The 16,545-nt window shown below is 50.8% G+C and overlaps 2 protein-coding genes across 2 annotated transcripts; both read left to right on the forward strand.

The window, feature by feature from the left end:
* The first annotated feature begins 3,663 nt into the window (after positions 1–3,663).
* LOC125629730 (zona pellucida sperm-binding protein 3-like) lies at positions 3,664–6,997 on the forward strand. Its single transcript, XM_075133331.1, has 9 exons — positions 3,664–4,098; positions 4,890–5,008; positions 5,089–5,192; positions 5,269–5,446; positions 5,524–5,644; positions 5,745–5,836; positions 5,925–6,070; positions 6,194–6,319; positions 6,858–6,997. The coding sequence occupies exons 1-9, from the start codon at positions 3,685–3,687 to the stop codon at positions 6,962–6,964; spliced, it is 1,407 nt and encodes a 468-aa protein (XP_074989432.1). The 5' UTR covers positions 3,664–3,684; the 3' UTR covers positions 6,965–6,997.
* A 4,941-nt stretch (positions 6,998–11,938) lies between these two features.
* On the forward strand, positions 11,939–15,212 carry LOC125629731 (zona pellucida sperm-binding protein 3-like). Its single transcript, XM_075133332.1, has 9 exons — positions 11,939–12,352; positions 13,144–13,262; positions 13,343–13,446; positions 13,523–13,700; positions 13,778–13,898; positions 13,999–14,090; positions 14,179–14,321; positions 14,466–14,591; positions 15,106–15,212. The coding sequence occupies exons 1-9, from the start codon at positions 11,939–11,941 to the stop codon at positions 15,210–15,212; spliced, it is 1,404 nt and encodes a 467-aa protein (XP_074989433.1).
* Positions 15,213–16,545: the final 1,333 nt, after the last annotated feature.

Raw genomic sequence — 16,545 nt, forward strand, 5'->3', positions numbered from 1 at the left:
CTGTCTTGATCTCTCTACCACTGTAGAGAACACAGCCCACCCTGCTATGTGACGGGGCGTCATTTGTTCAAACAACCTGTTATAAATGTAAAGGGAAGGGTAAACACCTTTAAAATCCCTCCTGGACATAGGAAAAACCCTGTTACCTGTAAAGGGTTACGAAGCTAGGTTAAGCTTGCTGGCACCTGACCAAAATGACCAATGAGGAGACAAGATACTTTCAAAGCTGGAGTGGGGGAAACAAAGGCTCTCTGTCTCAGTGATGCTTTTGCTAAGGACAGAACAGGAATGGAGTCTTAGAACGTAGTAAGTAATCTAGCTAGGTATGCGTTAGATTATGAGTTCTTTAAATGGCTGAGAAAATAAGCTGTGCTGAATGGAATAGATATTCCTGTTTTTCTGTCTTTTTGTAACTTAAGGTTTTGCCTCGAGGGATTCTCAATGTTTTGAATCTAATTACCCTGTACGGTGTTTACCATCCTGATTTTACAGAGGTGATTCTTTTTACTTCTATTAAAATTCTTCTTTTAAGAAACTGAATGCTTTTTCATTGTTCTTAAGATCCAAGGGTTTGGGTCTGTAGTCACCTATGCAAATTGGCGAGGATTTTTATCAAACCTTCCCCAGGAAAGGGGGGTAATGTTTGGGAGGATTTGGGTGGGGGGGAAAAGACGTTTCCAAACGGACTCTTTCCTAATAATAATACCGGTTAGACGCTTGATGGTGGCAGCGACAGTCCAAGTGCGAAACGTAAAATAGTTTGTACCTTGGGGAAGTTTTAACCTAAGCTGGTAAAAGTAAGCTTAGGAGGTTTTCATGCAGGTCCCCACATCTGTACCCTAGAGTTCAGAGTGGGGAAGGAATCTTGACACAACCTCTCTCCTATAGCTGCGGGGGGAGCAGATTTCGCCCAGGGCTACACAAACAAGACGTGCTGTCAGCAAACCCAGGGAGGGTATAGGGATCAGCATGGTGTATGTTCCCAGAACAAGCTCTCTGCAGGAGTGGTTTTTCAGCCTCGTGACGCTGCAGTGGGGCACGGAAGATGGTAGGCAAGATAGTGGGGAAGGAGCGGCCCCTTTTTCCTCAAACAAATGTAGCACTTTCAGAGTAATGGCCTTTGTAGGCTTCCTGTGCACCTAGACTTGGAAGGGACTCTTAAGCTATAAAGGTAGTGATGGGGGCTGTCTAACACCAGCACCTAGCACACAGGATAAAAATTCCCCTAACAGCACCCCGGGGGGAGGGGTGTGCTGACCCCTTTTCACACAAGGCAGGAAAAGACTAAGACGCAGGAAGATTAAGTGAGATTGCCCAGAAAGGCTTTGACACAGTGTGGAATGTATCCTTGGTCTATTGCATGCTAAGGTGGTGTCTCAACCGTCAGACCATTTCTCTCAATGCTCTTCAGCCCACAGTCCCTCTGTTCTCGTCCCCTCTGACTAGCCGAGATCCAGCCCCCATGCCATAGGTACATTTCCCCCATCTCTGGCACAATTCCAGTTCTTCCTCCAAAATATGGGTCCTCTAGTTGGGAAGCTCCAAGGCCCTGACATTCCTCGAATCCACCTTCTTTCTCTGCACTCAGCTTGTTTCTCTCCCTCCCAAATATTGTTGGCCGTATCTAAACAAAGAGCAGGAATCATTCCTGTCCTCATTTCATAGAGGAGATTCTGAGGTTCAGTGCCGCTAAGCCAAAATTAGTGGCCAGTTCCCAAACTAAGAGGAGTTGGTGCTGCGTGAGGGGCGTGGATTCACTGCCTGGAGGTACTGCAGCTGGTAGAGCTGTCAGCCCCCCAACCTTCCAACTTTCTGACTTTCTTGGGTGCCTTCAAGAGGGGATGCAAAATTTAGTTTTTAAATAAAAATTTTGCTACAACCTTCACTAAATTGGGAAAAGAAAAATTCCATCATGTGGAGCCAAAATTACACCCCTGGGACTCACCCGTTTTGGACACAGTCCTCTGCCCCTTGACCTAACCTTTCTGTCAGTGGGCTTCACAGCTGCTTGGCAGAGAATCAGGATTCCTGGGTTCTCGACTCACCTCTGGGAGGAGACTGTGGTCTCGTGCTTAGCACAGGGAGGGTAACCGACCACATTCACTTCATGCATTCATTTCAGACAGCAGCATGGATCAGGGTGGATCCTTCTCTGAAGGGACTTGAAGCCTGGGGCGCATTGATTGTCAATCTGCCAGGCAAAACACAGGGCTGGGCTATCCCAGAGGAGAATGCTTGAGGCGCTGATGGGCTGGTTGCATTGGGGAGCTAACATCCAGCTGGCACAGGCAAGGCTCCTTCATACAGGAGGCTGGTGGCAACTAGGTTGCCGCACAGCCCTGGCTGCCCTGAGAAGTGTCACAGTCCCTGTCCCAGGAATCTCAGTTTCACATGGATCCTCCCCCCAGGACAGGCCCTCTCTTGGCTTTGAGAAACAAACCATTCTGGGGGAGGGGAAATATAGGGGCAGATGTGGGTACACGTTGGGGAAAACAATTCAACCCAGCAAACTCCACCCCAACCCTGGAAGGAGAACACCAGTTCTGGAACTCATCTGACGAGTTATGCGGATATTAGAGAGGACACAAATTTCCCCTTGAACAGATTTTACTTTCACACTTATCCACAGTGGAACACTTGGTGGGCCAGACTGAGAGAGCATGTGACCAGGAATGCGGCTGTAGTCCAGTGGGAGGTGGAAGCACTGGAGACTGGTCCCTCTTTCATCATTTATCCACAACAGAACAGCTTGAATGGGAAAGTAGGAGAAAGCCCAACATCAGAATGTCCCCTAGCTCAGTGGTTCAAGCATTCTTCTGAGAGATGGGAGACCCCTGTTCACGTCCTTTCTCTCCCCTCAGCAGACAGGGGGAATGAAACCTGGGTCTCCCATATTCCAGGTGAATGCTCTAACCACTGGGCTAAAACATCTGAGGAGGACACCACGTCCTGCTGCAGTACAATTGTGAATGGGGTCAACATGGGCAACATGCTAGCACAGCTAGCGAATTGAGCTCCGCATATGAGGTAGGCATCTAAATGCCTAACTTCCCCTGGCTCATGGATGGCTCTGGGCTTAGGTGGGAGACAGGTGCCCGGACTCCCAGAGGGAGGCAGCTGGGCACATGCCCAGAGGCTGAGACACGGGCACCAGGGAACTTTATACTGTAAAAACTTTGGTGCTGCTGAGTGAATTTGGACACCTACAGAGTTCACTGTATGGTTTGTATCAAAGGGGTAGCATCCGATGAAGTGGGTATTCACCCATGAAAGCTTATGCTCCAATACCTCTGTTAGTCTATAAGGTGCCTCAGGTCTCTTTTCCGCTGTGTGATTTGTGGATCACAGTGGAGCCAAACCCAGGATTTACAGACCTAAATTGGGGATTGAGGGGCCTGGGTCCCTTTGTGGTGGAGCCCACCCTTAGCCTTCCATTGAACGAAACAGGGCAGGAATTTCCCAAACTGCAGCTGATGTACTGACCAACAGGTGGAGCTGATTCCCATTGGCCCTCCTATTTCCCTGGTTCAGGGCATGGGCACTGGGTATGATTGGGCCCCGGTTACCTGCAGATTAGGGGAGGGTGTTAATTACCTGGGACAGCTGTCACCTGGTTCTGGCTCACAGTATAAAGCCCCAGAGCAACAGTTTCCCTCCATACTGGATTTGCTGCAAGCAGGCAGGATGAGTCACAGAAACAACTTGGGCTTTGCTCTTCTGTGTTGGGTGGTCAGTGGGGTGACCTGTTACAATCCCTGGGATTTCTCTAGGAGTGACTCTGCCATCTGGAGACCCACCCCCAGGGCTGAGCCCCCTCAACGACAAGCCCATGTTCTCTCTCTTGCCCAGCCCTCCCCCTGGGCTCGGGCTGATGCTTCCCAGCTCAGGGCTGTGTCCGTGCTGCAGCCTGTCATGGTGCAGTGTGAGGAGGCTCAGATGGTGATCACTGTGCACAGAGATCTGTTTGGGATGGGGAGACTGATCAAAGCTGCTGACCTGAGCCTTGGCCCAGCTGCCTGCCGGTACGTGTCCCTTAATGATGCAGAGAACACAGTGATCTTTGCAGCTGGGCTCCATGAATGTGGCAGCACCTTGCAGGTAAGGATTTATGCAAGTCAGGAGCCCCTACTGATCCCTAGCATCACTGCCCCTGCCTTGTCTGATGGAGTAAAAATGGGGCAGCAGGAGAGAACAGTGGGTGGGATTTTGTCCATGTTATTGATAAGCTCCCTGGTTTTTCCTGGGTGCTTCTTCTTAGCTTCCAGTCTCATGCACCAGGCAAAGAATTCTGCCTTGCTCAGCTCCTGGAGCAGGCTCACAAGTGGAGCCTGAAGAGGGTGCTCTTGTGGCTCAGACAGACTTTACTTCTAGACCCCTCCCCCGTCCAAAGTCTGTCTGCAGCCTCCACAGACCGGAGCCTGCACCTGAATAAACTGATTGGCGTTAGCCTGAGCTCTGCATAGTCTGTAGGAGGGAAAGGGACAGACTACTGGCTTCCTTAATCCCTGGTCAAAATTCACCTCAAAGCAGCTAACAGATTAACCCTGGGGGTTTTACTGTCTGAGATTCCTTCACAACCTGCACAGAGGAAACCAGTGAGCAGAGTTGTGTAAAATGGCACTACTGTGGTGCTTGTCTTCCGATGGCTGCTCTAGCAGACTGAGCTCTGAAATCCCCTGCTTCTAGTGTCCAGGCCTTCCAAAGGCAGTTGCCAGTTGACTGGGCACTGGTTGGAAAACTTGAGCTCAAGTTTTCTATCTGGCTGAGGCTTGTTCTTGGGCTCCTCTGAATGACTTTACAAATGCTCTGTGTAGTAGTGTTAACCCTTCCATGCCTGCTCCTTCCCAGAACTACTTGCCCTTAATCTGTCCAATGTCCCCTCCTTCCAGATGACCCCAGACTCCCTGGTTTACAGCACAAGCCTGAACTATAACCGCACCCCTGCCAGCAACCCAGTGATCCTGAGAACCAATCCAGCTGTGATTCCCATTGAGTGTCACTACCCCAGGTGAGAGTCTGAGATGCTCAGATCCCCTCCCTCCCCTTCTGGAATCTGGCTCAGTGACTGAGGTTTGCTCCTCCTCCCAGGAAGGACAATGTGAGCAGTAAAGCCATCAAGCCAACATGGGTTCCCTTCAGCTCCACCCTGTCTGCTGAGGAGAGGCTGGATTTCTCCCTGCACCTGATGAATGGTAGGTGGGAGGAGCCTTCAGGGGAGCCCAGCCCTGCCTGCCTGTCTGTCCTGCTCACTGTCAACTTGCCTTGCAGATGACTGGAGTGCTGAGAGACCCTCCAATGGATTCCAGCTGGGGGAGGTCATGCATATCCAAGCTGATGTCAGCACTGGGAACCATGTGGCTTTGAGGCTCTTTGTGGACAGCTGTGTGGCCACCCTGAGCCCAGACAGGGACTCCTCTCCCCGCTATGCTGTCATTGACTTCAATGGGTAAGAGCTGGGAGCCCTTTCTAGACTAAAACAAGAGTGATCAGGCACTCTTACTGACCCTTGATTCTTGTGTGTAGGTGCCTGGTGGATGGGAGATCAGATGACACCACCTCGGCCTTCATATCCCCCAGGCCCAGGCAGGACACACTGCAGTTCATGGTGGATGTGTTCAGGTTTGCAGGAGATGCCAGGAACTTGGTGAGAGCCCACATTTCTGCTCCAAGTCGATTTCCCCAGGCTAAGCAGCTGTTAGGGTCCCCTGGGATGGTCCTAACCCCTCTTCCCACTTCCCTTCCAGATCTACATCACCTGTCATCTGAAAGTCACTGCAGCTGAGCAAGCCCCAGATCCCTTGAACAAGGCTTGTTCCTTCAACAAAGCAGGCAACATGTGAGTAGCCTAGAACCCCATCAGGGGAGTGACAGGCAGCCTAGAACAGAACTCTTCACTGTAGATGACTGTTCCTGCTCTGTTCCAGCTGGTCTCCAGTGGAAGGCATCCGAGACATCTGCAGGTGCTGTGAGACTGGGAACTGCGCAGTCCTTGGAGGACAGTCTGGGAGAGGCAGCCCTCTGGACAGATGGTCAGGGAGGCGCTTCCAGAGAGATGTGGCCTCCAGGCATGGTAGGTTCTGTGCCCACTTCACCTGGGAAGATGTCTGGCTTACTCCAACAGACTGTTCCTGGGGGATCTTCCACCCAAAATGGGATGGATTGGTTTTCTAGTAGTGCTTCTCTCCCAATTCAGGTGAGCCCTTGGTGAGGGAAGCTGAGGCTGATGTTGTGGTAGGACCCATAATCATCTTGGATACTGATCAAGGATCAAGGGATCTCTCAGTTGCTCAAATGGAAGCAGAGAAGGCAGCATCAGAGGGTAACTAGTTCTAATGAACAAGTCTCATGGTGCCTCTACTGTCACTTATTAATCTACATTAGGTTTGCTGGGAAAAGATGCTCTAAAAGATGGAAGAAATGAGTCTTACAAAGTCAGTTGTAAGAATCCCTTAGTCCAAGGAGGGAGTGTTAATAATGAGTCATCAAGACTCAAGAAGGGCTCCTTGTTGAGAGGGTCCAACCAGAGCCAGTCACATAGGACTGTCGGCCACTGTAGCCTGGGCTTATCTGCTGGGACGCCAGTTGTGTGACCTGAGACCTGCAACCTATTATCTAGTGGGATTTATAAAGAGGTGCTGATCTCCTGCTCCAGCCACTTCTAGTAGACATACTCCAATATGTATGGCTATAAAACACTTCAAAAAACACAGCCCTACAATACAGCTCAAATAAAAAATCCCCCATTTTATTAACTGTGGCCTTCACTCATGTACCCAGCAAGTCCCTGGTAGATTTTTGGAGAGGTTGCTGGAGAAGCAACTAGCTGCAGTTTTAACCATGTGTTCTTCCTCTTGTAGGATTCTCTTCTACAGCTGGTCTGATCTCAGTGGCAGCGGCCATGGCACTGGCCTTTATTACTCTGGGGATACTCGTATACAGAAGATGCAGCCATTCCAGTGCCTGAGAAGTCACATGCCTTTTACCTTCTGTCCACTGTAAATAAACCCCAATGACTTGATTCTGGTCTGTGACGTATGAATGGGCAAGGGAGATGCCTTCCCTTCTGTGGGGAAGGAAATGGTGTGGTTGATGCACCAACCACATTATGGACACACCCATGGGGCTGCATGGGGAGAGATCATGTGAGGGTGAAGAAAGCAGAGATTGCTGCCTTCAGGTTCCCAGAGGCAAATGGCAGGGGGATTTCCCTCCACCTGAACTGTCCATCTGGCACCTGTAACCATTACAGGGCTCTTGCAGTAGAGAGAACACAAATCCCCCAGCCACTGGGCCCTCTGAGTGAAACAGATGCCATGAGGGAGTTCCTACTGACTCCATGACTGGCTTTAGGTGATGCTCTAGGGCAAGGGTTTTTAAACTTCATTGCACTGCAATCCCTGTTGTCCAACTACTGCCCTGGCCCAGGGGGTCAAACCCCCAGGGCTTACCCTGGGGAGCAGGGGCTGTAACCTAAGCCCCACTGCCTAGGGCAAAAGACTGAGATCTGCCAAACAGGGCTGAAGCCCTTGTGCTTTGCTCCTGGGCACTGGGGCTCAGTCGGCAACTTTACTTTGAGCTAGTCTACCACAGCCTTGGCAAACCCATTAAAATGGGGTGGTGACCCACTTTGGGATCCTAACCTGCAGTTTAAGAACTGCTGCTCTAGGGTAACTACTCACCTTGGAGAAGGATCGGGGCACTTTAGACAAATTGCTCTCACCATGACTGAAATCATGGCTGGGGTGAACTCTTTAGGCTCAGGCTAGTTAGTTCTGCAGGCTAGCCCTGTTCTCTTGCCACCAGGCCTAGGCAGAAAGTGTCTTAAAAAAAACTTTCCGGTTTCTGTGCCCTTACCTGCAGTGTAGTGAGGCCTGTACAACAATGATCATGCAGCCTCTACTCAAACCCAAGTGTAAAGGGCTCTATCTAGTTCTCTACAGTGGTAGAGACAACACAGCCAACCCTGCTATAGGACAGGATGTCACTTCTTCAACATCTGCCCTTTAGCTGTGTGGGGAACAGATCCAAGACCAGGGTCGCACAAATAAACATCCTCAGCAGGCCAGAGGAGAGCAAAGGGAGCAGCATCGTGTATGTTCCCAGAACAAGCTCTCTGCCAGAGTGGTTATTCACCCTCTCCCGTGTGATGCTCCAGTGGGGCAGGAGCAGCCTCTCTTTCCTCCAACACATGCAGCTCTCTGAGCAGTGGCCCTTGGAGGCTTGCTGTGCACCTGCAAGTGGAAGGGACTCTGAGCGAGTAAGGTGCTGACAGGGACTGTCTAAGGTCAGAGCGCCTCATCTACAGTGTCCAATGACTCCCCCAATGCCCTGGGAGGTAGGGGAATGCTGACCACCTTTCATACAAGGGGGGAAAAGACAGGGTTATTAAGTGAGGTTGCCCAGGAAGGCTTTGGCACAATGTGGAATTTAACCTTGGTCTCTTGCATGCTCATGGTGGTGTCTCAACCATCAGACCATTTCTCTCAATGCTTTTCAGCCCATATTCCCAAAGTCCCTCTGTTCTTGTCCCCTCTGACTAGCTGAGATCCAGCCCTCAAGCCGTAGGTACATTTCCCCCTGCCTCTGACACAACTCCAGCCCTTCCTCTAAAATATGGGTCCTCTAGTTGGGAAGCTCCAAGACCCTGACATCCTTCAAATCCCCCTCCTTTCTCTGCACTCAGCTTGTTTCTCTCCCTCCCAAATATTGTTGGCTGTATCTAGACAAACAGCAGGAATCATTCCTGTCCTCATTTCACAGAGGAGACTCTAAGGTTCAGTGCTGCTAAGCCAAAATTAGTGGCCGGCTCCCAAACTAAGAGGAGTTGGTGCTGCATGAGGGGCGTGGATTCAATGCCTGGAGGTACTGCAGCTGGTAGAGCTGTCAGGCCCTGACCTGCCAGTTTTCTGGCTTTCTCGGGTGCCTTGAAGAGGGGATGCAAAATCTGATTTTTAAATAGAAATTTTGCTACAACCTTCACTAAACTGGGAAAAGAGCAATTCCATCATGTGGAGCCAAAATTACACCCCTAGGACTCACCTGGTTTGGACACAGTCCTCTGCCCCTTGACCTAACCTTTCTGTCAGCGGGCTTCACAGCTGCTTGGCAGAGAATCAGGATTCCTGGGTTCTCGACCCAGCTGTGGGAGGAGACTGTGGTCTCGTGCTTAGCACAGGGAAGGTAACCGACCACATTCACTCCATGCATTCATTCATTCATGCACGGCTGTGACTGGGGTCATCTGGAGAGACCTGGGTTTTATTTCTAGCTTACCCAGGGAGAACTTGATGTAACCTCTCAGTTAGCTTAGCTCTAAGATGCCGGAGCATGAGAGCTGCCTTGCCCTAGTATAGGGCAATGAAGCCTTAATCAGTTATTAGTGCTGCAGGAACAAATACGTATTAAGAGCTGTCAGTGGAATGGACCAGTTGCATGCCATCCCATGGGCTCCCCACAGGTATGTTGTTGAGAACAAGTGTCTGTCTCCCTCTGGGCACACTGTCATTCCATGCAGGGCTCGCAGCAGTCCCATTCGTTGCTCCATCAAACCAGAGATAAAGTTGAATAACTTCATATGGACTAGCTTTTGGAGCTTGCCCCTGGTGCAGGCCACTAGATTCCCACAGGGGTACCTCTGCCCCAAGAACCTCATGATGCCAACTGACAGAGGGTACTGGGAGACACCGGGGCACAGGGACCCCCTGGGTTCACCAAAAGAATGTCATGTAAGGTCTCGAATTAAGCCCCGGGTCACACAGGTCATCATAACCTTTGTGAGATGTAGGTATGGGAAGTATGCAAGGAGCACTGAAAATTACAATCTGTAGGCCTTGTAGATGAAGCAGGCCTCTCAAAGGTAGTGCATCTTGAGACAAACTCCTCCAGCCAGCTAATGAGGAGCTGGCAGAGACTTCAGAAAGAAACTAACAGGATGAAGTCAACATTGGAGGGGGAACCCTAGCTAGAGGTAAACATCAAAGGTGCATTCTGGTGTATTTGAGGAGCAAAAAGACACCCCGACCTCAGGTGCCTAGGAAGTAAACTGACAGCGAGTTGGTGTCATGAAAAAGGAGTCTCAGCCAGGCTTAGCTGAAAATGCTGGAGAGAACTTCGGTGAGAGACACTTTTCGAGACTGGAGGATAACTTGTTAGTTAAGCGTAGGCTCCAGAACGCGAGTTATGATTTTGTTTCACAGCTAGCCGTTTGTTTCCAGCTCTCACACCATTTTTATGTGACTATTCTGTCTTAAATAAATCTCCTTTTGCTCTAGAATTCGGCTGAAGCGTTGTGTGTGATAAAAGAGCGGTGAGCTAACGCCAAACTGGTAAAGGGGGACACCCTGTCCTTTAGCAACAGAAGGTCTGGGATTTCTGTGGATCTCCAGTGATCAGGGCTGGATCCCACTTTGAAGGGACTTGAAGCCTGGGGCGCATTGATTGTCAACCTGCCAGGCAAAACACAGGGCTGGGCTATCTCAGAGAAGAATGCTTGAGGCGCTGATGGGCTGGTTGCATTGGGGAGCTAACACCCAGCTGGCACAGGCAAGGCTCCTTCATACAGGAGGCTGGTGGCAACTAGGTTGCCGCACAGCCCTGGCTGCCCTGAGAAGTGTCACAGTCCCTGTCCCAGGAATCTCAGTTTCACATGGATCCTCCCCCCAGGACAGGCCCTCTCTTGGCTTTGAGAAACAAACCATTCTGGGGGAGGGGAAATATAGGGGCAGATGTGGGTACACGTTGGGGAAAACAATTCAACCCAGCAAACTCCACCCCAACCCTGGAAGGAGAACACCAGTTCTGGAACTCATCTGACGAGTTATGCGGATATTAGAGAGGACACAAATTTCCCCTTGAACAGATTTTACTTTCACACTTATCCACAGTGGAACACTTGGTGGGCCAGACTGAGAGAGCATGTGACCAGGAATGCGGCTGTAGTCCAGTGGGAGGTGGAAGCACTGGAGACTGGTCCCTCTTTCATCATTTATCCACAACAGAACAGCTTGAATGGGAAAGTAGGAGAAAGCCCAACATCAGAATGTCCCCTAGCTCAGTGGTTCAAGCATTCTTCTGAGAGATGGGAGACCCCTGTTCACGTCCTTTCTCTCCCCTCAGCAGACAGGGGGAATGAAACCTGGGTCTCCCATATTCCAGGTGAATGCTCTAACCACTGGGCTAAAACATCTGAGGAGGACACCACGTCCTGCTGCAGTACAATTGTGAATGGGGTCAACATGGGCAACATGCTAGCACAGCTAGCGAATTGAGCTCCGCATATGAGGTAGGCATCTAAATGCCTAACTTCCCCTGGCTCATGGATGGCTCTGGGCTTAGGTGGGAGACAGGTGCCCGGACTCCCAGAGGGAGGCAGCTGGGCACATGCCCAGAGGCTGAGACACGGGCACCAGGGAACTTTATACTGTAAAAACTTTGGTGCTGCTGAGTGAATTTGGGCACCTACAGAGTTCACTGTATGGTTTGTATCAAAGGGGTAGCATCCGATGAAGTGGGTATTCACCCATGAAAGCTTATGCTCCAATACCTCTGTTAGTCTATAAGGTGCCTCAGGTCTCTTTTCCGCTGTGTGATTTGTGGATCACAGTGGAGCCAAACCCAGGATTTACAGACCTAAATTGGGGATTGAGGGGCCTGGGTCCCTTTGTGGTGGAGCCCACCCTTAGCCTTCCATTGAACGAAACAGGGCAGGAATTTCCCAAACTGCAGCTGATGTACTGACCAACAGGTGGAGCTGATTCCCATTGGCCCTCCTATTTCCCTGGTTCAGGGCATGGGCACTGGGTATGATTGGGCCCCGGTTACCTGCAGATTAGGGGAGGGTGTTAATTACCTGGGACAGCTGTCACCTGGTTCTGGCTCACAGTATAAAGCCCCAGAGCAACAGTTTCCCTCCATACTGGATTTGCTGCAAGCAGGCAGGATGAGTCACAGAAACAACTTGGGCTTTGCTCTTCTGTGTTGGGTGGTCAGTGGGGTGACCTGTTACAATCCCTGGGATTTCTCTAGGAGTGACTCTGCCATCTGGAGACCCACCCCCAGGGCTGAGCCCCCTCAACGACAAGCCCATGTTCTCTCTCTTGCCCAGCCCTCCCCCTGGGCTCGGGTTGATGCTTCCCAGCTCAGGGCTGTGTCCGTGCTGCAGCCTGTCATGGTGCAGTGTGAGGAGGCTCAGATGGTGATCACTGTGCACAGAGATCTGTTTGGGATGGGGAGACTGATCAAAGCTGCTGACCTGAGCCTTGGCCCAGCTGCCTGCCGGTACGTGTCCCTTAATGATGCAGAGAACACAGTGATCTTTGCAGCTGGGCTCCATGAATGTGGCAGCACCTTGCAGGTAAGGATTTATGCAAGCCAGGAGCCCCTACTGATCCCTAGCATCACTGCCCCTGCCTTGTCTGATGGAGTAAAAATGGGGCAGCAGGAGAGAACAGTGGGTGGGATTTTGTCCATGTTATTGATAAGCTCCCTGGTTTTTCCTGGGTGCTTCTTCTTAGCTTCCAGTCTCATGCGCCAGGCAAAGAATTCTGCCTTGCTCAGCTCCTGGAGCAGGCTCACAAGTGGAGCCTGAAGAGGGTGCTCTTGTGGCTCAGACAGACTTTACTTCTAGACCCCTCCCCCGTCCAAAGTCTGTCTGCAGCCTCCACAGACCGGAGCCTGCACCTGAATAAACTGATTGGCGTTAGCCTGAGCTCTGCATAGTCTGTAGGAGGGAAAGGGACAGACTACTGGCTTCCTGAATCCCTGGTCAAAATTCACCTCAAAGCAGCTAACAGATTAACCCTGGGGGTTTTACTGTCTGAGATTCCTTCACAACCTGCACAGAGGAAACCAGTGAGCAGAGTTGTGTAAAATGGCACTACTGTGGTGCTTGTCTTCCGATGGCTGCTCTAGCAGACTGAGCTCTGAAATCCCCTGCTTCTAGTGTCCAGGCCTTCCAAAGGCAGTTGCCAGTTGACTGGGCACTGGTTGGAAAACTTGAGCTCAAGTTTTCTATCTGGCTGAGGCTTGTTCTTGGGCTCCTCTGAATGACTTTACAAATGCTCTGTGTAGTAGTGTTAACCCTTCCATGCCTGCTCCTTCCCAGAACTACTTGCCCTTAATCTGTCCAATGTCCCCTCCTTCCAGATGACCCCAGACTCCCTGGTTTACAGCACAAGCCTGAACTATAACCCCACCCCTGCCAGCAACCCAGTGATCCTGAGAACCAATCCAGCTGTGATTCCCATTGAGTGTCACTACCCCAGGTGAGAGTCTGAGATGCTCAGATCCCCTCCCTCCCCTTCTGGAATCTGGCTCAGTGACTGAGGTTTGCTCCTCCTCCCAGGAAGGACAATGTGAGCAGTAAAGCCATCAAGCCAACATGGGTTCCCTTCAGCTCCACCCTGTCTGCTGAGGAGAGGCTGGATTTCTCCCTGCACCTGATGAATGGTAGGTGGGAGGAGCCTTCAGGGGAGCCCAGCCCTGCCTGCCTGTCTGTCCTGCTCACTGTCAACTTGACTTGCAGATGACTGGAGTGCTGAGAGACCCTCCAATGGATTCCAGCTGGGGGAGGTCATGCATATCCAAGCTGATGTCAGCACTGGGAACCATGTGGCTCTGAGGCTCTTTGTGGACAGCTGTGTGGCCACCCTGAGCCCAGACAGGGACTCCTCTCCCCGCTATGCTGTCATTGACTTCAATGGGTAAGAGCTGGGAGCCCTTTCTAGACTAAAACAAGAGTGATCAGGCACTCTTACTGACCCTTGATTCTTGTGTGTAGGTGCCTGGTGGATGGGAGATCAGATGACACCACCTCGGCCTTCATATCCCCCAGGCCCAGGCAGGACACGCTGCAGTTCATGGTGGATGTGTTCAGGTTTGCAGGAGATGCCAGGAACTTGGTGAGAGCCCACATTTCTGCTCCAAGTCGATTTCCCCAGGCTAAGCAGCTGTTAGTGTCCCCTGGGATGGTCCTAACCCCTCTTCCCACTTCCCTTCCAGATCTACATCACCTGTCATCTGAAAGTCACTGCAGCTGAGCAAGCCCCAGATCCCTTGAACAAGGCTTGTTCCTTCAACAAAGCAGGCAACATGTGAGTAGCCTAGAACCCCATCAGGGGAGTGACAGGCAGCCTAGAATAGAACTCTTCACTGTAGATGACTGTTCCTGTTCTGTTCCAGCTGGTCTCCAGTGGAAGGCACCCGAGATATCTGCAGGTGCTGTGAGACTGGGATCTGTGGGCTGGCTGGACAGTCCAGGAGAGTGAACCCTCTGGACAGATGGTCAGGGAGGCGCTTCCAGAGAGATGTGGCCTCCAGGCATGGTAGGTTCTGTGCCCACTTCACCTGGGAAGATGTTTGGCTTACTCCAACAGACTGTTCCTAGGGGATCTTTCACCCAAAATGGGATGGATGAGACTAACCTGACCTGTATTGGTTCTCTAGTAGTGCTTCTCTCCTCAATACAGGTGAGCCCTTGGTGAGGGAAGGTGAGGCTGATGTTGTGGTAGGACCCCTAATCATCTTTGATGCTGATCAAGGATCAAGGGATCTCTTAACTGGTCAAATGGAAGCAGAGAAGACTGCGTCAGAAGGTAACTTGTACTACTCAGAACAAGTCACATGGTGTCTCTATTGTCACTTAATCTACATTAGGGTGGCTTGGAAAAGTTGATCTAAAGGATGGAAGAAATGAGTCTTACAAAGTCAGCTGTAAGAATCCCTTACCCCAAGGACAGGGGTGTTAGCAATGAGTAAATGAGACTCAAGAAGGCTTCTTGCTGAGATGGTCCAACCAGAGTCGGTCATACATAGGACTGTAGGCTGGGCTTATCTGCTGGGACACCAGTTGTGTGGCCTGAGACCTGCAACCTATTATCTAGTGGGATTTATAAAGAGGTGCTGATCTCCTGCTCTGGCCACTTCTAGTAGACAAACTCCAACTGCCATCCATTAAAAAAATGGCCTGACAATAGAGCTCAAATAAAATCCCCCATTTTATTTAATTGTGGCCTTCACTCATATACCCAGCAGTCCACACAGACTTTTGGAGAGGTTGCTCGAAAAGCAGCTAGTTGCAGTTTTAACCACCTGTTCTTCCTCTTGTAGGATTCTCTTCTACAGCTGGGCTGATCTCAGTGGCAGCGGCCATGGCACTGGCCTTCATTACTGTGGGGATACTCGTATACAGAAGATGCAGTCGTTCCAGTGCCTGAGCAGTCACATGCCTTGTACCTTCTGTCTAATGTAAATAAATCCAGTGACTTGAGTCTGGTCTATGCCTTATTCTTAATGGGCAAGGGAATTGCCCCCTCCCCCTTCTGATGCACCAACCACATCATGGACACACCAATGGGCTTCACAAGGAGAAATCATGTGAGGGTGAAGAGAGCAGAGCTTACTACCTTCAGGTTCTGGGACTCGAATGGCTGGTTTCTCTCATGGGCAAATAGCAGGGGCATTTACCTCTTCTGAGCTGTCCAGCTGGCTGTTGTAAGCATTACAGGGCTCTAGCCATAGAGAAAACACAAATCCCCCAGCCACTCTGACCTGTGAGCAAAACACATTCCATGAGAGAGAGAGAGTTCTATTTCTGGCCTCAAGTGAGGCTCTAGGATAACTTCCCCCAATCCTTCTGTCTAAGGTGAGCAGGCTAGCCCAGTTCTTTTTACCATGGATTTAAATCACCTGGTGTTCATTCTTTGGGGTTAAGCTAGATCTGGTTGTGTAGGCCACCCCTCACTCATGCCACAGGGCCTAACCAAAGATGGTTTTAAAAAAATCTTCCAGTTTCTGCTTATGCTCTGGGCCATGACCTGTAGATCAGTGAGGCCTGTTTGACACATGCAGGGCAGCCTCTACTCAAACCCAAGTCTAGAGGGCTCTACTCTCTTGCTCTCTACAACTGTAACAAACACACCCCACCCTGCTGCGTAATAGCGTGTCATTTGTTCAAACAACATCTCTCCTGTAGCTGTGGGGGGAGCAGGCCCAGGGCTGCACGCACAAGAAGCACTGTCAGCAGGCCCAGGAAGGGCATAGGGAATTGCATAGTGTATGTTCCCAGAACAAGCTCTCTGCAGGAGTGGTTATTCCACCTCTCCCATGTGGTGCTGCAGTGGGGCACTGAAGCTGGTGGGCAAGATAGTGGGGCAGGAGCAGCCCCTCTTTCCTCCAACACATGCAGCTCTCTGAGCAGTGGCCCTTGGAGGCTTGCTGTGGAAGGGACTCTGACCTAGTAAGGTCCTGACAGGCACTGTCCAAGGTCAGAGTACCTCATCTACAGTGTCCAATGACTCTCTCAGCAACCTGGGAGCTAGGGGGGTACTGACCCCCTTTCATACAAGGGCTAAAAGAGACAGAGTTATTAAGTGAGATTGCCCAGGAAGGCTTTGGCACAGTGTGGAGCTTAACCTTGGTCTCTTGCATCCTAAGGTGGTGTCCCAACCATCACACCATTGTTCTCAGTGCTTTCCAGACCATATTCTCATGGTCCTTCTGTTCTTCTTCCCCTGGTCTAGCTGAGATCCAGCCCTTCTCCTGTAGGTA

The sequence above is a fragment of the Caretta caretta genome, chromosome 10 (assembly GCF_965140235.1).
Source record: "Caretta caretta isolate rCarCar2 chromosome 10, rCarCar1.hap1, whole genome shotgun sequence".
In the NCBI taxonomy this organism is placed as follows: Eukaryota; Metazoa; Chordata; order Testudines; family Cheloniidae; genus Caretta; species Caretta caretta.

Excerpts from the sequence above, each read along its gene's own strand:
- LOC125629730 (XM_075133331.1), top strand. The coding sequence starts at position 3,685 with ATGAGTCACAGAAACAACTTGGGCTTTGCTCTTCTGTGTTGGGTGGTC. Across the intron at positions 4,099-4,889 it reads AATGTGGCAGCACCTTGCAG|ATGACCCCAGACTCCCTGGT; the intron begins GTAAGGATTTAT and ends CCCTCCTTCCAG. Across the intron at positions 5,193-5,268 it reads CTCCCTGCACCTGATGAATG|ATGACTGGAGTGCTGAGAGA; the intron begins GTAGGTGGGAGG and ends CTTGCCTTGCAG.
- LOC125629731 (XM_075133332.1), top strand. The coding sequence starts at position 11,939 with ATGAGTCACAGAAACAACTTGGGCTTTGCTCTTCTGTGTTGGGTGGTC. Across the intron at positions 12,353-13,143 it reads AATGTGGCAGCACCTTGCAG|ATGACCCCAGACTCCCTGGT; the intron begins GTAAGGATTTAT and ends CCCTCCTTCCAG. Across the intron at positions 13,701-13,777 it reads GCTGTCATTGACTTCAATGG|GTGCCTGGTGGATGGGAGAT; the intron begins GTAAGAGCTGGG and ends TCTTGTGTGTAG.